This window comes from Pectinophora gossypiella, chromosome 11 (genome assembly GCF_024362695.1).
Source record: "Pectinophora gossypiella chromosome 11, ilPecGoss1.1, whole genome shotgun sequence".
Taxonomy (NCBI): Eukaryota; Metazoa; Arthropoda; class Insecta; order Lepidoptera; family Gelechiidae; genus Pectinophora; species Pectinophora gossypiella.
The window spans coordinates 1,355,499-1,375,530 of NC_065414.1; the positions used below are offsets into that span (position 1 = coordinate 1,355,499).

The 20,032-nt window shown below is 36.4% G+C and overlaps 2 protein-coding genes across 6 annotated transcripts in view; both read left to right on the forward strand.

The window, feature by feature from the left end:
- Window positions 1–20,032, forward strand: part of LOC126370736 (uncharacterized) — a 303,349-nt gene that overhangs the window by 257,700 nt on the left and 25,617 nt on the right. For 3 of the 4 annotated variants that reach the window (XM_050015768.1, XM_050015769.1, XM_050015770.1), the window contains one exon: window positions 14,757–14,914. In XM_050015768.1, coding sequence (XP_049871725.1) covers window positions 14,879–14,914 — 36 coding nt within the window. In that variant the 5' untranslated portion in view covers window positions 14,757–14,878. Of the gene's footprint in view, window positions 1–14,756; window positions 14,915–17,803; window positions 18,149–20,032 lie in introns of those variants that run through there. The other variant, XM_050015767.1, reaches the window with a different exon arrangement.
- Window positions 3,185–6,891, forward strand: LOC126370680 (uncharacterized). 2 transcript variants are annotated; one of them, XM_050015677.1, is made up of 4 exons: window positions 3,185–3,551; window positions 3,657–3,758; window positions 4,237–4,987; window positions 5,039–6,891. In XM_050015677.1, exons 1-4 carry the CDS (start codon window positions 3,393–3,395, stop codon window positions 5,590–5,592), a joined length of 1,566 nt encoding a protein of 521 aa, XP_049871634.1. In that variant the 5' UTR covers window positions 3,185–3,392; the 3' UTR covers window positions 5,593–6,891. The 2 variants fall into 2 exon arrangements, with proteins under 2 accessions (XP_049871634.1, XP_049871633.1); XM_050015676.1 differs by having other exon boundaries at window positions 4,237–6,891.

Below are 20,032 nucleotides of genomic sequence, written 5' to 3' on the forward strand. Positions count from 1 at the left end.
TATTTAATTAATCTGAGTTATATAGGCATCTCGGTGGCGCCAATAATGCAGTACGACTCTACAACTTTACTATCTTAACTTTATTACTTTGATGCAATTTTCCTAACAAATTGATTATAATTATCAATGATTACACATATTTTATTAGCACCTGTCTAGAACTACTTAAACTATATTGCTTCTATAGTGGATTGAGGGAATAAATATGACAGGACGCATTCAGCTGTTTGTCATCCCGGGAGTTGGGATTGAGGCTTTGAATAAACATGTGGATTGAGGCTTTTGTGACATGAAAGCGGCCTAAGGCCAAACAGGCCAGCGCCTAGGGTGACCAAAAATACGGATAATCGTGACAAATAATAAGCTGGAGCGAACATGAAAGGACACTAAATCTAAAACAGTATTTGGCCTCCACGCCTTAACCTCTTGCGGCCAAGATTTCCAGACACAATAGTTTACCAATGGGGGGTTGTGGGGGTTGATGGGGTTGGTTCTCCACCTCACAACCCACACTATAGAAGAAGACCAATGGGGGTTTGGATTTTAAAAGGACATTCGGTCTACGACTTTAAACGAAGGATTTTTAACGATAGTATTTATAATACGACATTGGCCCTGATTCCTGCAGACACCTACTAATTTTAAATTATGTTACATCTGTCCTTTTCTTATCCACCAAAAAGGAAAGGGACTGATGATTGACAGCTGTTAATTTTAGGAAGAATGAGTAAATGAAAGAATAACCCGGGCGAATCAAATAGGTATATCGCTGGCATACAATGCTTTTATAGGATTGTTTTGGATTTGTGCTTAAATTAACATGTGTTCCATATTTTTTATTCTTGTCGATTACCCGCCCTTTCCTTTTCGGCAAGTAAGAAAATGACAGATATAACTTATAATTTTAAAAGCATCAAAGCAATGAAAACTAAGGAAAGCAGTGGAGCAGCATGGTGTAATAAGAATAAAATAAATTTATTGCCAGTAAAAATTTTCATTTTTCTGTAAGAACTACCATGGATAAACTTGTTGGAGTCAATGTAACATTTTTGAATTTTGAATTTATGTTATTTTGCAAGGTGTTATGGCTAAACAGACGAAATGCCAAGAAACTGTAACAGCAACACATCTTTTAGATCAATGAGGGTATGCATTACAACCACATTATGAGTATTATAAGTTTATTTATGTATGTTGCCAATAATTACTAGTTATTAGACACATTTTATACCTGTGTAACTGCTTAAACTTTATAGTGTACTCATTTTGCAAGGTAATAAATTACATCTGACGTCTACCTCCGAACCATTAGGCAAAGTTAATGGATCTACTGAATGAATCAGGTCGATATTTAATGGACTGGAGATGAAAAACGTAATATTTATTTAAACAAGGACATGGAATATGTATCGTGGGAATCTACTAGTGAGGTCTATATACTTATGGATGTGTGTAATGTGCGAATGGATGAGATATCCTTAGATAAATGATACGAGTAAACGCTAATCTGCAATCGATTTGTAACAAGAACATTTATGTTTATGGAAGCACATAATAGTATAGAAAATACCTATACGTAGGTACACGAGGATCGCAGTTTAATACTCGTCAAAATATTCTTAAATATAAGTACCTTGGTAGGGTCTGAAAGTAGCGCCGGTCACTGCGCTTGAGGAGCTAGAATAGTATAGGCATGTAATTAGGAGGAATGAAAGGCATATAACGAGGAAACTTATGTGTAGATGGATTGTGTAAAGAAGGCTATGTGTGTGAAAGGTATGAGGACCGAGATGGCGACTGACAGAAATGAATGGAAGAGGAATACATATTGTGCTGGACCCACCTATAGTGGGATAAGGGCAGGAGGATGACGATGAGGTAGGTATAGATATTTTCATGTAGATAAGTAAGCGTACTATTTAGTAGCATCTTGCTGCTGTGTTTAGAATTAAATACTTACCGGCTTTAATACGCACATTATAAGAATTTCAATAATCTTCATCCCTCCAGCATTATCCCGTTTTTCACACGGTCCGCTTACGTAACCTGAAGATTTGACAGGTTTTTAGAGAAGCGACTGCCTGTTTGACCTTCCAACTCGCGAAGGGAAAACCAGCCCAATACAGGTTAGGTCACATACCTCCGAAAATGCATTTCTCGGGAATGTGGGTTTCCTGACGATGTTTTCTTTCACCACTGAGCACGTGATAATCATTTATGATCCAAACATGAATTCGAAAACAAATTTGACAATCATTGGTTTAGGCCGGTGCTGGATTCCAACCTGCGACCTCAAAGTGAAGGGAAAGCGTTCTACCAACTAGACTAGCCACGGCACAAAGAAAAGAAATAAGAATTTCAATAATAAATTATGTTATTTCATACCGGTCTTAACGTTAAAGCAGCAGCACTGTCCAGATCAGAAACTCCAACTCAAAATTCAACACGAAGATAAGCAATGCTAGCAAATCAAAATTTGCCTAAACAACCGAGCTTGTGACGTTCAGCAATCATAATTCTAACAGCTACACAGTTTCCAATCAACCACCGAACAAACATAGCTCTTGCTCGTTCCAACTGCGCTCGAGTTTCGCAAGGACCCGTTTTATAACTAGAAAATTTATTGTAACCAATATTGTCAAACCAGCTGTTGATAGCTTGAAAAATGTAAATCCAATCGGTCTTTTAGTAAAGCGATAAGAGATACATAAATTTGAACAAGTCTACTTTTATAAGTGCAAATAATTATTATTGGGTCCTTAGAACTCGTTTGAAATGCGTTTGGTGTCGGTTTAGCTTGGCTTTTAGTTTGGTTTGTCTGTCTTATCGTATTTAACTGTGACTTTGTTGGGTCTAAAGCTTGGAACTTGTCGCTGTCGATTAATTTGTTACCTACCTACATCTGTTTATTCTCAAACTCAAATTATTTTTATTATCTTAATTAAAATATTTTTACCATCTACTGATTTAATTTGGGTTGATTTTGATTCTTCGCGGGTTAGAAGGTCAGACAGGCAGTCGCTTCTGTAAAAATCCGGATCGATCAAATCTTTAGGTTAGGTAAGCGGACCCTGTGAAAAACGGGACAATGCTAGGGGGATGATGACTATCTACCGATTTGATTGATTTCAAAAGTCTTTATTGTCATGAAAGAAATTACAGTAACTATACTTACAAGTGTTAACACATTCATGCTAACAACGTAGGTATACGTCGAAAATCAATCTAAGTGATGTAGCACATCGTTTTATCACGCCGAAATAAAAACATGAGTAAAGCGTAGAACGTACAAGAACGTTGGATATCCGTATAAAAATCATAAAACTACGTACTAGCGCCACACCATATCTAAATCTCGGACTTCTAGCGCCACTGGAAATGTGTTTTATTTCATGATGATTCCCAGTCACTCACACAGTTACAAGTACCCACACCACAAACGCACAACGTCATCACACGGTGACCTTTGTACGCGCCGCCATACTGTCAGTGAGGCTGTTGCGCTCGCAGCGGGAACACGACGCAAACCAATTACGCGCGAAATCACCGTCGTAAGTAAACATTAATTTTCTCGATGTTTTTGTGTATTGTAAGTTATATTTCGGTAATAATTTTGATCTACTATCATTTAATTTTCATTAATTTTATTGTTTTAGATGGAAAGTAAGAGGAAATCTAAAAAAAGACGACCCAAAGGAAAAGACAAAAATGAGACCTGCAATAGAAAAAATACGACGAAATCTATTGAAATGGACACGGTAAGTTATTTTTTATTTATAAGAACTAGGCAGGTAACTATCTAAATATACAATTTTGTGATAAACAATTTAGGTGTCAGTTATTGGGTTCTTGTGAGCTGATAAATCCTACTAATATTATAAATCTGAAAATTTGTTTGCTACGTTTTTACGCCTAAACCGCTGGTGCAAAATTTCATGGAATTCCATGAAATTAAAGGGAAACTAAAGGCAGGGCAGGAATTCGACATGGGCGAACGTTATAGCGGGGTAATAGCTAATCCTACTATTATTGAAAGTTTATTTGTTTGTTATTCTTTCATGCCTAAATGGCTTCACGGATTTGAATGAAATTTTGAACATAAATTGGTAATGTTTTGAAGAAGAACATAGTATACTTTTTATCTCGGGAAACAATAAGGTTCTCGCGGGATTCCGATGTGAGCGAACGTAGTCGCGGGGCAGAAGCTATAGTTTTAAATAATTTTACTTTCTGCAGGAGGAGAAACGACCACAACGGACGAACAAGGCTTTAATGAAAATGTTTGAAGATAATGTCTCGTCACGGCAAAGTACACCAGACCCATTTAGCGACGATGGAGAGTATGGCTCCGATGAAGAATATGATCCTGCCTCTGACGATTCAGACAGCAGTGTTGTTAGTGATTTGGAATTTTGTTGCAGACGCACTAAACCATCGTTGGGGAGCAGGTCTGAGTCTGAAGCTGGTACAGATAATGACGATGATAACGAAACCGATTCGTTTTCGGAAGCTTCAAGTAATAGCAGTATTTTTGACTCTCATCGCCGCCGCCGTTTAGCTCTTAAACGTTCCCATTCAACCACTTCAAACAATGGCACAAACAAACCTAAAACAAAACAGGCGAAAGTTGAACATGCTGATGACAGTGCAGACACAATTTCTTTGCCTTCAGAAACTTTAAAGAACAACTTGGGTGATATAAATGTTTTAGAAATCTCATCTTTACTTCCTGACCCGACAGAAATAGAAAATATGTCAATTTGTACGAGAAATCAGTCACCTCTGGCATCGCCGCCGCCACCGGATCCGGTTGAAGCTGAAAGAAATGACTCACCTGCGTCGCCGCCGCCACCGGATCCGGTTGAAGCTGACAGAAATGACTCACCTGCGTCGCCGCCGCCACCGGATCTGGTTGAAGCTGAAAGAAATGACTCACCTGCTTCGCCTCCGCCACCGGATTCGGTTGAAGCTGAAAGAAATGACTCACCTGCGTCGCCGCCGCCACCGGATTCGGTTGAAGCTGAAAGAAATGACTCACCTGGTTCGCCGCCGCCACCGGATCCGGTTGAAGCTGAAAGAAATGACTCACCTGCGTCGCCGCCGCCACCGAATCCGGTTGAAGCTGAAAGAAATAACTCGCCGCGTGCGTCACTAATGCCACCAAGATCTGAAGATGCCCAAAGAAATAATCCGACCGGAATCTCGGAAGAGGGTAATGTTAGACAGTCTGGTAACGACATTGAAGCTCCAAATGACTGCGAAACTACAAAAGCGGATATACCGTTGTTTGAATTTGATGCCCTTTCTGCGGGTGCTCAATTTAATGTCGGTCCAGGTACGACGGTCATAGATGTTTTTCATAAAACGTTCCCACCTAATATTATTGACTATATTGTAACATGCACTAACGCCTATGGAAAAGCACTTTGTTTGTCAAAAAGACCAGCAACCAGGAATACACGTCATTACAATTTTAAAGACACGAACCAAGAAGAAGTCCGTAAGTTTCTCGGTTTGTGTTTGCTTATGGGTCAAATAAAAATTCCCCAAAAACGAAAGCATTTTACATCTGTATGTAAAATGCATGAATGAAGAAAATATTGGGTGGTAATACAGTGGATCAACAGTGATCAGTGAACAGTGAGTGAACAGTGGTGGATGAGTGTTTATAATGTCAGCAAGAAGATTTGAACAAATTCTAAGATGCCTATGTGCATCAGATTTAACAGCAAAAGGAAAAGAAAAAAATTGTGAATTTTATTGAAATGCTGTGTAAGAACTTCAGAGATTGTTATAAGCCATACAGAGATCTCAGTTTGGATGAATCTCTGCTCTTATTCCGGGGTCGACTATCATGCCGGCAATATATAAAAAGCAAAAAAGCCCGTTATGGCATAAAATTCTACGAACTGACATCATCAGATGGTTATGTTCTAAATTTAATGATGTATGCCGGAAAAGACGCTGAAAACGAGGTTCAGAAAGGAAAAAAAAAACCGAAAAGCTTGTGCTTCATCTCATGAAACCCTATTTGCTCAAAGGACAAAAGGAGAAAAATAATAAAAACAAACATAACCTTTAGTGTTTTATTGACTGAATAATACCTAAAAACTACTTTACAATGCTTAAGTACTGAAAAATAACGAAACGTATATTATGTACGTCCTTGTTCATTAAAAAAATAAACTTGATGCAATGTTTTGTAGCACTACATGAATAACCGTCAACGTACATAAGCGTCCCTTTGTATTAAAAACGTGTATTAGCAATTTCTTACAGCAGAACGTAAACATACGTTAACGTACACGTGCGTTTCGGTATTACTAGCTAATATGAAAACTATGCTCTGAAACACAGCGTACACCAACGTTACCGTGATAAAACGTTGTTACATAAGCACAAAATTTAAAAAACCTTTTTGTGACACAACGGTTATAAGCGTTAACGTTTATACACGTTCTAGTATTTCTGGCGAGTGTATTAACTAAACTAGAAAGCACAACGTATATTCACGGTACCGTGATAAGACGTGGCTACTTATTCAATAGATAAAATACATGTTTAGTGGCACAACGCCTATAAACGTTGACGTGTTATGACGTTAGGTCTTTAATAGACAAGCAAAATGTTTATGAACTATGCCGGAACGTATATATACGTTGACGTATAATTACGTTCTTTTTGTAATTCAGGGTGCAATCTTTATTTTGTGTGACAAAACGTATGTATACGTTGACGTTATACAACGTTAGTGTGAAGATGTATGTATGGTAATTATTTTATATTTCTCGGGACGTGTATGAACGTCGTTTAATTTTGTATGGAAAGACCATGCGCAACGCCTCATCTGACGGACTTAGTGGGATGCTTGCATGAACGTGTTAATTTAGTACAAACCTTTCGCCAGCCATTATGCCATACAGAAATGACACATACATTAAAAACTATTTTAAAAGTTAACTGTGTTGATATTTCTACTACTATACTATCTACTACTTTTTTACTCTTATCTACAGATGTTGCTCAGTGGCTGGTAACCAGTTTGTCGTCTATAATACGTTCGTCAATTTTAACGATTTGTCTTGGTCTGGAACCGAGACAACAACATTTTATTTTTATTTTTTTTTCTTGTATTATAGTCTCCAACTCGCAATCAAGCACCATGATGGAATATCAGATGGAATATGCATCATACCTCTTCTGGTTGTCAGGGGATGCGAATTCCCAGTAGTTGAATTTAATAGGCTGTTTAAGTTTATATCCTTGTGTTAAAATCTCGACTTTTTATTTTGATTCTTAAAATTCTGCCAAGGACTGAAATTCTTCATCGTCTATAGGTGACTTTAATACTATTTCCAGTATCATCATCATCATCATCACCTTAAAAATATCTTTGTTCAGTGGGTAACATAGTTACACTTTAAACGTCTCATTCGCTCAAATTTACTGCAACTTTTAAACCTGAATAACCGAAGATAACTAACTACAACAAAAATCTCGGCACAGGGCCTTAGACGTTGTTAAAAACTATGTTACTACGATATATTGCCATTTACTGCACCATCTTACATCATAATCTATAAACGAGTATCGATTCCAGCTATTGATTAATTTTTATGCCTTTAATATTGACTTCCTTTCAATATCAGTTCACACTTACTACATCAACTCGTCAGTATCACTGTGATGTTACTTTTGGAGAACAACTGCTACCTTTTGTAACACTTGTAGGTATCGAAGTACCGTGTCATTGGGTTTTCCTATTACGTTGACTATAATACTTGCAATTGTTAAATGATTACGTCTTATATCATTAGTAATGATTATGACGATAATGTGTTCGAATAAAAAACAAAAATTAAGGAAACTCTCTCTATGTAAGTAAATATATTGAAAGCATTATTATTTTTTGTTTATATATGTCAATAGTTATTGCCCTATTCAGGGTGTTAGTGACATCGTAACGAAAACATGAACATGATTCTGAGTTGATATCAAGGGGAATTTTCCGTCGCAAAAGTATGAAACTGAAAATAATAAGGAAAGACACTACAATTTTTGTTTTTTTTGTAATATTATTATTTTTATTATTTTTTCTCAACTCCTCAGATGGATGATGATGAACCGTATACAATCCCATATACATAGATAGTCCATCATGTTGGAAAAGACACAATTCTTGAATAGACTTTTATGATAAGCCAAGGAAGTCTAAAAAGACCCATTTAAGCAATTCATCTAAAAAGCAATATTCTGATTTGACAATGGTGCTAATTCCTGTAAACACCATCTAATTTTATTTTAAGTTATATCTGTCATTTTCTTATCCGCCGAAAAGGAAAGGGACGGGTAATCGACAAGCATAAAATTTATGTAACACACGTCAATTTTAAGCACTAATCTAAAACAACCGTCTAAAAATTTTACATTGGCCAATAACCCAACAGAATTATGTTGACAGCACACGTCAAACGGTTTGCATACCAGCGAGATACCTTTTTAATTCGCCCGGGTTATTCATTCATTTACTCATTTTTCCTAAAATTAAGAGCTGTCAATCATCCGTCTCTTTCCTTTACGGCGGATTAGAAAATGACAGGTATAACTTAAAGTAAAATTAGGAGGTGTCTGCAGGAATCGGGGCCATTAGCTCATTATACCTAAAAGTACATGCGTAATGTAAAAAATGACAGCAATTGATACGGCTTTTTAGATTAATTGCTTTAATATGACCATTTTAGACTCCCATGATGAAAAACATCTGAATGAATTTTATTTTTTTGTTTACCTATCCGTGCTCAAGAACGCAAAGCAAGAAGGCAAGACGGAAACCACTGCCATATTCTTCCCTAAAAAGTAGCATAGAGAATGCTACACCGACAAGGGTCTGGCTCTTACATTAATGATGACCCACGCGCAATATAGCAGGATCTATGTACTTGCAAGCGCAAAACGCAAAGCAAGAAGGCAAGACGGAAACCACTGCCATATTATTTTCTAAAAAGTAGCATGGAGAATGCTACACCGACAAGGGTCTAGCTCTTACATTAATGATGACCCACGCGCAATATAGCAGGGTCTACTCGCAAGCGCAAATAAATATGAGCATATTATATCGATTAACTTATTTAATTTTCCCAATACTTACCTATAGTGAGGATTATGATATTACGATTATCGTATGAGTCACAGCGCAAGAATTTTAGCACTGATAAAAGGCGCCAATGGTACAAGCTGATTAGGAGATTGCGACTTTGATGACGTCAGAGGAGGTGTGAACTGACAGTTGAGTGTAACGTCATCAGTGCAGGGTTAAGTTTTGAAGGTTCCGTATTCATGCATACATACGATCACGCCTATTTCCCCATGGGACCACAGAACTCCACATACTAATCTCATGGTTGACAGGCCTCCCCTCAATCACGCAGGAGGAGGGGTATGGAGCATAGTCCACCACGCTGCTCCACTGCGGGTTGGTGGAGGTGTTTTTACGGCTAATAGCCGACACCAACGGCTTCACGTGCCCTCTAAAGAAATCATTTTACTATTTCAATCAATCAGGTTAAGTTCTAGTTAAGCCGTTGGTCCCGGTTATTAGCCGTAAAAACACCTCCACCAACCCGCAGTGGAGCAGCGTGGTGGAGTATGCGCCATACCCCCTCCGGTAGATTGAGGGGAGGCCTGTGCCCAGCAGTAGGACGTATATAGGCTATTTATGTATGTTATATAATGTAATCAATCAGGTGATTCGAGCCTGCAAAGTCCTTACCAAACAAAGGACAGTCTCACAAAGTGATTTCGACAATGTCCCCATCGGGATTCGAGCCCGGGACCTCCAGATCGTGACCCTAAGACTAACCACTTTACTAGAGAGGCTGTTAATTTTTTAAATATTAGTAATGTAAATTACCACATGCAAGGAAAGAGTCCTGAGTTTCTATGAGCACATAATTCGATCCCCATTGCCCTGTCTAGAGTAACACCATTATTCTGGGCCAGATTGAGGGTAAGCGTGCTAGAGGAAGAGCACCAATTAGATGGTTGGACCAGGTCAAGCAGCACCTATTTATTAATTTACATTTCACGACATTACAGTGCAGAAGCGCCAACGCGCCCTGAAACTTTCATCTATACAAAAAGCTATATATGACACAGGACCGAACCCAAGATTACATTATAATCACGATCTTCAGCAATGAGGGAACGACAAGAAAGAAAAAAGAATAAAATAATTATATTTCAATGATAATCTTCACTAAGGATCCCTAAAATATGGAGCCCTAAAAACACTTTATGATCCCTAGTTTGGTTAGGACATTACAGGCTGATCACCTGATTGTCTGAAAAGTAAGATGATCCGTGATTCGGAAGGCACATTAAGCCGTTGGTCCCGGTTACCACTTACTGATAACTGTACCTAAGTATGTCAGGTCAGGGGCCTTTGGCTGCTCAATAATAACCCTGATACCAGAATTGATGACGCTGGTATTCCACTTCAAAATCCACACGATAAGAAGAAGACTTTAACCTATGACGAAGCATTTTCGTTATAAAATAAAATTTTTAACAAAAAAAAACCGACTTCAAACGCAAAACTAAAAAGCAATAAATAAATTTACTTCGCACAAAGTAATTAGTACGTATTTTCAATTAGTTAATTATTTTATAATTCTGAAGCCGGTGCCAAGGAAATGCTACAACGAAGTACCGATTCATATATTTTTCAATACTGATTGTTTTGTAATTTTTTGTTTGACATTGTTTTGTAATTGCTTTGATATAGGTATTAAACAATATTGTGTGTACATAGTAATTTGATATTGTAGTAGGGTTGTTGTAGCATTTACTTGGCACCGACTTCAGAATTATAAAATAATTAACTAATTGAAAATACGTACTAATTACTTTGTGCGAAGTAAATTTATTTATTGCTTTTTAGTTTTGCGTTTGAAGTCGGTTTTTTTTTGTTAAAAATTTTATTTTATTTTACGATTTTAAGTGATGGTTAGACCGAGCAAGGATGCAGACAGACAGATTTTCTGATTTATATTCATATATAATAATATAATATATTATTAGTAGTGATCACAATTATTATTGATGAACATGTTTACACACACACACTCACACACGCGCTAACGCACACGAGCACACGCGCACGTACACACGCACACACACAGACACACGCACACACACACACACACACACACACACACACGCGCGCACACACACGCACACACACACACACACATGTGTATGTGTACATACACACATGTGGTTGTCAGTGGAAGCTGCTATCATACACACTCACGCATACATATAGATACAGTAGATTTCGCGTGGTTCGCTCGCACACACACACACACACACACACACACACACACACACACACACACACACACACACACACGCGCGCACACACACGCACACACACACACACATGTGTATGTGTACATACACACATGTGGTTGTCAGTGGAAGCTGCTATCATACACACTCACGCATACATATAGATACAGTAGATTTCGCGTGGTTCGCTCGCACACACGCACACACACACACACACACACACACACACACACACGCGCGCACACACACGCGCGCACACACACGCACACACACACACACATGTGTATGTGTACATACACACATGTGGTTGTCAGTGGAAGCTGCTATCATACACACTCACGCATACATATAGATACAGTAGATTTCGCGTGGTTCGCTCGCTGCTAAAGCAGCTCGCGTGTCCTGTTTATTCGAAACTGTCCCTCTTCGTATGGCGGCCATCTTGTTTTTCCGCCACTTTGTTCTTTTTCACCGGCGACAGAATTTGACCAAGATTTAAATGGGTGTCGTGGAAACAAACAAAATCCAGGTGCAATAGGTTTGCCAGGCCGTAGGATGTCTCCCTGATTGGGAGCAGTTTTCAAAGATGACGTTCCGATCACACGCCTATACATCATTTTTACCCCCAAGACATTTTCTGGAAAAACAAAATTTTGTATGGCGGCCATCTTGTTTTTTCGCTATTTTGTATTTTTTTCACCGGCCATTAAATTCGACCAACATTTAAATAGGTTTCGTGAAAGAAAAATTGGTTCAGGTGTGATAGTTTCGCCAGGCCGTAGGGTGTCACCCTGATGCGGAGCAGTTTTCAAAAATCGGGAAGTATTTCCATACTTAACATGACGATCCGACCACAACCCCGATATATATTTTATATCCCGAGACATTTTCTGAAAAAACAAAATTGGCGGCCATCTTGTTTTTCCGCCATTTTGTTTTTTTTTTACGCGCTATGGAATTTGACCAAGATTTAAATAAGTGCTCTGAAAGAAATATTGGTTCACGTGCGATAGTTTTGCCAGGCCGTAGAGTATCTCTCTGATGCGGAGCAGTTTTTGGTGATCAGAAAGTATTTCCGTACTCTACATGACGTTTTGAGTAAGCGCCCCATACATTATTTTTACCCAAACGGGCTTCTTCCAAAATCGACAAAATTTTGTATGGCGGCCATCTTTTTTTTCCGCCATTTTGTTTTTTTGCACCGGCGATTGGATTTGATCAAGATTTAAATACGTTTCGTGAAAGAAAAATTGCTCCAGGTTGTATAGTTTTGCCAGGCCATAGGGTATCTCCCTGATGCTGACCAGTTTTCGAAGGCCGGGAAGTTTTCCCGAAGCCTAAAGATCGATCCGATCAATATGACTTTACAAACGCACTAGTCGCTCCTACGATTTTTGAAAATTCCCCTCGATTTCTCTGGTCTTCCATCATCAGATCCTGACTTCCTTGACATGGGACCCCCTTGGGTATATCTCCTTTCAAACAAAAAAAGAATTATCAAAATCGGTTCATATACGACGAAGATATGCCCGAACAAACATAAAAAAAAAAAAAAAAAAAAAAAAAAAAAAAAAAATATACGGTCGAATTGAGAACCTCCTCCTTTTTTGAAGTCGGTAAAAAGGAATTCTCATTCATTTTTATGAATTAGGCGCCAGTGATATCATAATCGTATCAATATTTTACACATAAAATGCATTTATAGATATGCGAATGTCGATATGAATGTGGAATTTTCCTCATTCCTACACATTGTGTAATACTTATTGCCTTTTGTTTACACGTGTTTTATATTCGTGTTTTTTTGACGTGACGTCATTGCGCACGTTGGATCCGCGTCCACCGTGCGAAAGACACAATTCATTTATTACTACTTAAATTGTAATTAATTTTAATTTTATAAGTTTTTTTTTTTTGACGTGACTTATTGTAGATTTGCCGCAGATGGCATTAACTGCTTGGCCGCGCTTGGAGGCGCTGAAAGCTCTCACCTGGTACAACGTTTAAGACAACAGGCCTGAGGGTGCCCAGTTGGGCGCGAACCTCGGTTCCGGGCGTCGTCTGAGAGGAAAAATATTTGAAAGAATTAATCGACCCTAGCGGGTCGGTAGCGATAAGCGCTGATTAAGGGAAATCGTCGACCATGCCGGCGGGGTCAGTATCGGGGGGATATAAGTTCACTATTACCAACTTTATATGGAACCCGAAATAAATCAATCAATCAATCAATAATGGTTTATTGCACAACGACATAATATATAAACATACGAATAAAAACATAAGCACAATAGGCGGTCTTATTGCTAAACAGCAATTTCTGCCAGGCAACCTTAGGGTGAAAGAATATGCATTGGAGCACGGGCTAGTGCAATAAATATTCATGTCTATGTTATTGTAACACGAGTATCCAGTGGGGGGGATTTTTGATAATGTTTGAGTTAGTATACATTGAATATATTCATTCAAGCGCAGTTTCATACGGACTCTTCCCTTTAATAGGACACTATAGTGGCGCCACTAGCAAACGTATTAGCGAACAAAATACTTAAAAGTATTGCTATTTGACCTTTGTTCTCATAAATGCCTCATCTTACGCATGCGTACATAGCAGTTAATGAAGGCGCGCCTACAGTGTCGAATAGAATAAAGGCAAGGGGCGTGGAAAATTGGGGAAGATAGCTGTTTATGATACAAATATGGCGGCTAACTTACCTCTGCGCATGTGCATGTGCACCCCTATCCCCAATGCCCAATAGGAAAGTAACTATTGAAGCGTCACATAATTTCGTTGGCATAATTCATACTGCCTATATTCTTCTTCTCATCAAGTTCATCAACACGTTCCATAGTGTAGAAATGAAGAAGTCAAATAAAATAAAATTTTGACATTCGATTTCACAAAAAAGCATAAAAAATATGACTACCTACTTATTTATATAATTTTTATGGTTTTCATATTATTGTGTAAGTACTTATATTAAATACAATATATTAATGTTATCTGATGTAATTTTGCATCGATGACAATCTTATAAAGTAATATTTTTTATTTTTTGTTAACGATTTAAAATACTTACAAAAATACAAATAATAATAATAAAGTCCGGGCCTCCATAGGCCCGAGATATGAAAAAGACATACAATAATAATAATAATAAAAAAGTTTATTCAGGTAAAATCTACGACACACATATACAAAAATATTTATTTGTAAATGTTGCGTGTTACAAGATATTACAGTTATTATTATATTACTTTCATTAATAAACCTACAAATATGGAATATCTTATTTATTTATTTAATTTAAATAATAAAATATATTTTTTAATAGATCTACCTACTTTAATTTAGTTTATATTAATTTTATATCTTGTGAATTTATTTTATATTTATATTTCTCCCCCAGGTGCGCAATGTGGGTGGCACGGTGGTAGAGGCCGGGAGGGCGGCCGGATGCGGCTCGCGCGCGCCCGTCCGCCCGCCGCCTCCGTCACATAGGCGCGCTCGCGCTACCCCTGCGCGCACACTATGCGCATGGCAAGCGCCCTGCCCACTCTGCTCGCGGTAAGTATCTATGTATCAAGGTGCTAGTGACACCGTAATGAAAACTTTAGAGGATCAGTCTATTATTCTGAGTTGACATTATATTTTCAAAAGACGGAAACTGGCAATGGGCACAAACACGGACTCAGAATGTTCTTTAAGAAGATTGTATAAGAGAGATGTAGCCCAAAATCGAACCACCGGAAATGTTCTAAATATACCATTTCATATAATAACATAGCATCACGCTTGTATCCCCAAAGGGGTAGGCAGAGGTACATAGTATGAACACCCACAGCCCATTCCTCGTCGTGTTTAAGTCCTATGTAATAAGTGGCGAGCCTATTTCCAATAACCGTGCACAATACCTGGAAACCACGTGATATTAGTTGTCTATGATCTAAACATGAACTCAAACTTATAAAGTCGATTTCAGTGGTTTAGAGCTCGGCCCGGGATTCGAACCGGTGACATTTTTTTTTATTACTATACTGTAAGTACTTATTTTATACGTGCCAAAGAACACGCACTATCAATTAATACGCAAATAGAACTATTTCATTCATAACCAATGTTGCCACATAATTTGTAAATAAAATAGAACTAGATCTCATTAATATGGTAACACTTTTAATTAGAACTAAAATTAATTAGACCATTTCAACCTCCAGAAATTAATGGAAGTTGGTATTAAAATACAGGTTTTCGTTGTGTAATTTGGCAGTTCTGGCTAATTAATGTAAGTACGTCTGAATGTTAGGAATGTAAGAGCTCGTTATAGCTTAAATTGTCGTCGCAATGTCTACCAATATTCATTGATAGATTTAGTTTTAAAAACCTTATTACAATACAAGGAATAAAAATAAAATTGCTATTCAAAATTCTTAGACTAAATAAATTAAATTCATCTTTTTTGGAGTTATTTATACGTTTTAAGAATAAAAAAACTAAGTAATATTTTGAATTTGTCAGAAAATAAATTTAAAACTCATGTGAAGCTTACTTTATGTAAAAAAACTTACAATAAGATTAATGATTACCTAAATGATAAAAAATGCCTGGTATTAAAACATTGATTTAAAAGATTTGTTGCTGTTGCAGTTTTTTGTCATTTCTTCTCCTCAGCCATAATACCTTTCGAAGTGACGTAGATTCATAAATGTTAAATTGACCTTTATCCGTGATAAATTACGTTGAATTCTGATTTCTAATTTAGAGGTAGTTAAGAACTTTTTGCGAGTCTCTTACGGGTATTTTTATAGATGAACGAAAGTTTTTTATTTAAGTTGATTGATTAAATACTACAATTACTAATTTATTTATTGAAACGAAATATATTGCACATCAATTACTAAATAAGTGTAGCTGTTGCACTTAAAAAAACGGTAGTAGCTATTAGCGTAATGTTATGGTATTCGCAATGTTAAAGAATTTTAACTAATATTGATAAGAAACATACTTATACATTTTCTAGATCCGATCTTAATTAATTTGTCTATTTACTTATATCGTTTTAACGTATCCATTAGGGAGTCAACTTATTAATTAAAAAGTAATAAATAACCCACAAAATATTATGTAATATCTTATAATTAACAAAAAAAATGTATGGACGTGGAAAGATCACTTGGACTTATAAAGAAAAAAAATATATTTATTAGTATAGAACGCCACAGTAACAATACTAAAACAGTAGGAAAAAAATAAACTTTTTATTAACAGAAACGTTAAAATAACAGAAAATTAATACTAAAATATAAAATGTTGGTCGTAACGGTGATGGACGTCGTCAATAAATAGGCTTATAGGAAGAAAATAGAACGTTTATACAGTGCAACAATATTGCACATAGTTATGTCACAGAATAAACATTAGTACTAAGTTAGGTATAGAAAGGACACTGCGCCCGGCACCAATACGAGATAGAAACGAGCTTGATTCAACTCCTACGAACGGCGCTATCTGACTATTGAGAAGATTCTTCCTTACTCTGATACTTAGTTACCTACCGGGTGACGGGTGGGCCTTCCAATACTCCGATTTTTAAGAACAAAATACTAAATGTCATTCAGTCACAAATTATAGAATACGATATAAGTAGATATATAGTACTAGGTGTTATCCGCGACTAACGCGAGGATTTTTTTGCCGATTTAGGGGTAGAATATCCAAAAATCCTTAAATCCCCAAAGTTTGTAACAAATATTCAACTTTCTAGATCCAACAGTTATGCCTAAACGTTCATATTACTATAATAAGTATTTAAAAACGTCAAAAGATTATATGTAAGTAGGTACAAATAGCGAAGTATTTTTATCTAAATTATAAATATTTCAAGCAATAATAACAATTTATTATAATAATGTAATCTACTGACGCAACAAATGCTTCGTGAATCATGATGATGGCACACAAAGAATTTAAATGTAAAATAAATAATTTTGTTAAAATAAAATATATTTCATTTTGTTGTAAATTATATTAGAAAGACACCCGCCTACCTGAATTAAAATTAAAATGGACTCACTGTTACTTAGACTTAATTTTTCGATAAATTACTAAAGTGTAGATTTATCTCTGTCATTTAATTTAATTTATACTAAAACCGTCAAAAGCGTCTGCCGATTGTACTTTGGATTAAGAACAAAAATAAATATTTTTATTACGTTATTTTGTCATAAATTACTCAAATATTAAATAAATCCTGTTCCGGAAGTTTTTAAGCTTTTACTTCCCTTTGCAAATCGCCTCACAGTGATTCAGATATTTTCCAATAACAAAATCAGTTTTATCAGACGACGATGAGCGAAAACCCGACGGCGGCGCGGCATTCCACTAAAGTGGTCCATCAAAATGTCTACAATCTACATTATTCCGCCCGAGTCCGCTCCTTGCGGCAGTTCGCCTCACGCCGTTGCCTCCACTAGTCGTCTGTGAAAAAAAGTTCCGACCAATCGCTGAACCGCACAAGTTCAGTGCCGCGCGGGCTTCGTAAATCGAAAATGGAACAGAAATAACTTTTGAGTTTGAAAAATACTTTTTAAACAATTTCTTTTTAAATAGTGATGAGACAATTCAGCAAAAAGTTGCGTGAAAGTTTATTTTTTATTAAAAATGTTGAAGTGGTGTTATGTACAAAGTTGCACAGTGGTTCGTCTATAATTTTCAAATGAACGGAAGTGTTGACCTCAAATTTTATGTATGATTTATTCAAGTCCTTGGACAAATTTATTTTTGCTCATGGCAATTAATATGGTGAGTTGATTGATTTTTACTTAATCTGTGACAACTTGTTTCGAACTCATGACGAGCTGACATTTAAATTCTAATTTATGAATTTTAATTTTATTACTTAATTATTTATTCTAGAATTTTATCTTAATTACTTGGAACGGATGGGTACTAAAAGTATTTGGAACATGTGCATGGTTTCAAGTAGAGTTTTTGTAGACTGTTGAAGTTTAACGGCGTTATGCAGCTTAAAAAGCTGTAAAATTTGCGAGAAACAACAACAGTGGCAGAAAATAAAGCTCTTAAATAGGTAATCAGTGGTTTCATTTAAGTAGGAAAGCTTTAAGTGCCTATTATGAACGAAAGTCGGTACCCACCTACTTTTTGAATGCGCAACTCAAGCCTATAGCCATAAAATGCCTTCGTCGGTTTTACCAAAAGAAAAACGAAACAAGAAAAAAACAAAAATACCTAATATTTATTTTTAAAGCTGAACTCTAAAAAAAAACGAAATAAATGCAGTCGTCATTTTAATTTTACCAAAAAATAAATAAAAATACTCTCAATGAATAGATATAAGTATATTTTTTCACGACGGCAAAGGTCAATGTATTTGTTGTCGGCTCACAGGTCCGATAAGAGCAAATCGGAGAGGCAATTAGACCGATTAGTAGTTAATCGATTATAGTCCACGTTACGTATTACGTGTAGGTAATCGATTACATGTGACGGAGTTAACAAGATTTTAACATTACTATTTTTAAATATTTTTTTATTTTTATTTGGTTATCTCTTTTAAGATTTATATTTATTTTTAGTCCATTTGTAATATTTTAAGTTAAGAAAACTGTTAACGTATTTAAATTAAAAATACAATTGTCACATAATCAGAAACATATAACTTCGTCACTTAATTAAACAAAAAATAAATAAATTCTAAAATATTACAATAGGACTTGTAATTTTAGTTACATTCCAATTTCAAATATGCAGTTTAAAAATAAATCAGCAGTTCTTGTAACTAACTCTATTAAAGGGACGTATTTAGAATTTAAAGTAATTTTCAGGGAAGAACATACGAGTAGTACGCAATATTTAATTACAGTTGAAAAGCTAGAACGAATAGGAATGTTCCTACTTTGACTTAAATTTAAGTTAGTGTTTAGTTTAGGTTTTAGATTTTAATTTTCTTTCTTTTTTATTTTTTTTTATATATTTTTTTTTAGGATTATAATGACTTTCGAATTAAGTACGTTGTTCCTATACTGGACTGGAAGCGAATAAAAAACATAGAACACTGCTGCTTGTCTTCCCGGACATGTCGTAAAATCCGACAGAGAGATTGTGTCATTTCTAACACGATGGATTAATTTTATGGGCGATAAGTTGATCCCTTGTCACCATAAGGTTCATCATATCCAGCTTACGACATCGTATCAACAGTGGCTGCAAGTTGTCTTTGATTATATGTGGCTCTGCCCACCTCATTAGCGTTTCCAGGCGTGAGTTTCTGTATGTATGTGTATGTGAATGTCCTTTCAAGGGCCATTGTATGAGCGAACCCACCACCTGTGTTATTTCAAATAAAAAAATCGTAAAAACCGACAGAGGGATTGTGTCCTCTAATATGATGGACGGACTAATGTTATGGGCGATAGGCTGATCCCTTATCGCCATAAGGTTCATGATATCCAGCTTACGACATCGTTTCAACAGTGGCTGCAAGTTGTCTTTGATTACTTGTGGCTCTGCCCACCCCATTAGGGATCACGGGCGTGAGTTTATGTATGTATGTATGTGTTAAACTTATAATTTCATGCATAACAGACATTTTTATTACACCAAGGTACAATTAAAACTTCCACCAATTATTATTCTGATCAAAATAAAGAGAAGCAAGATAGGTAG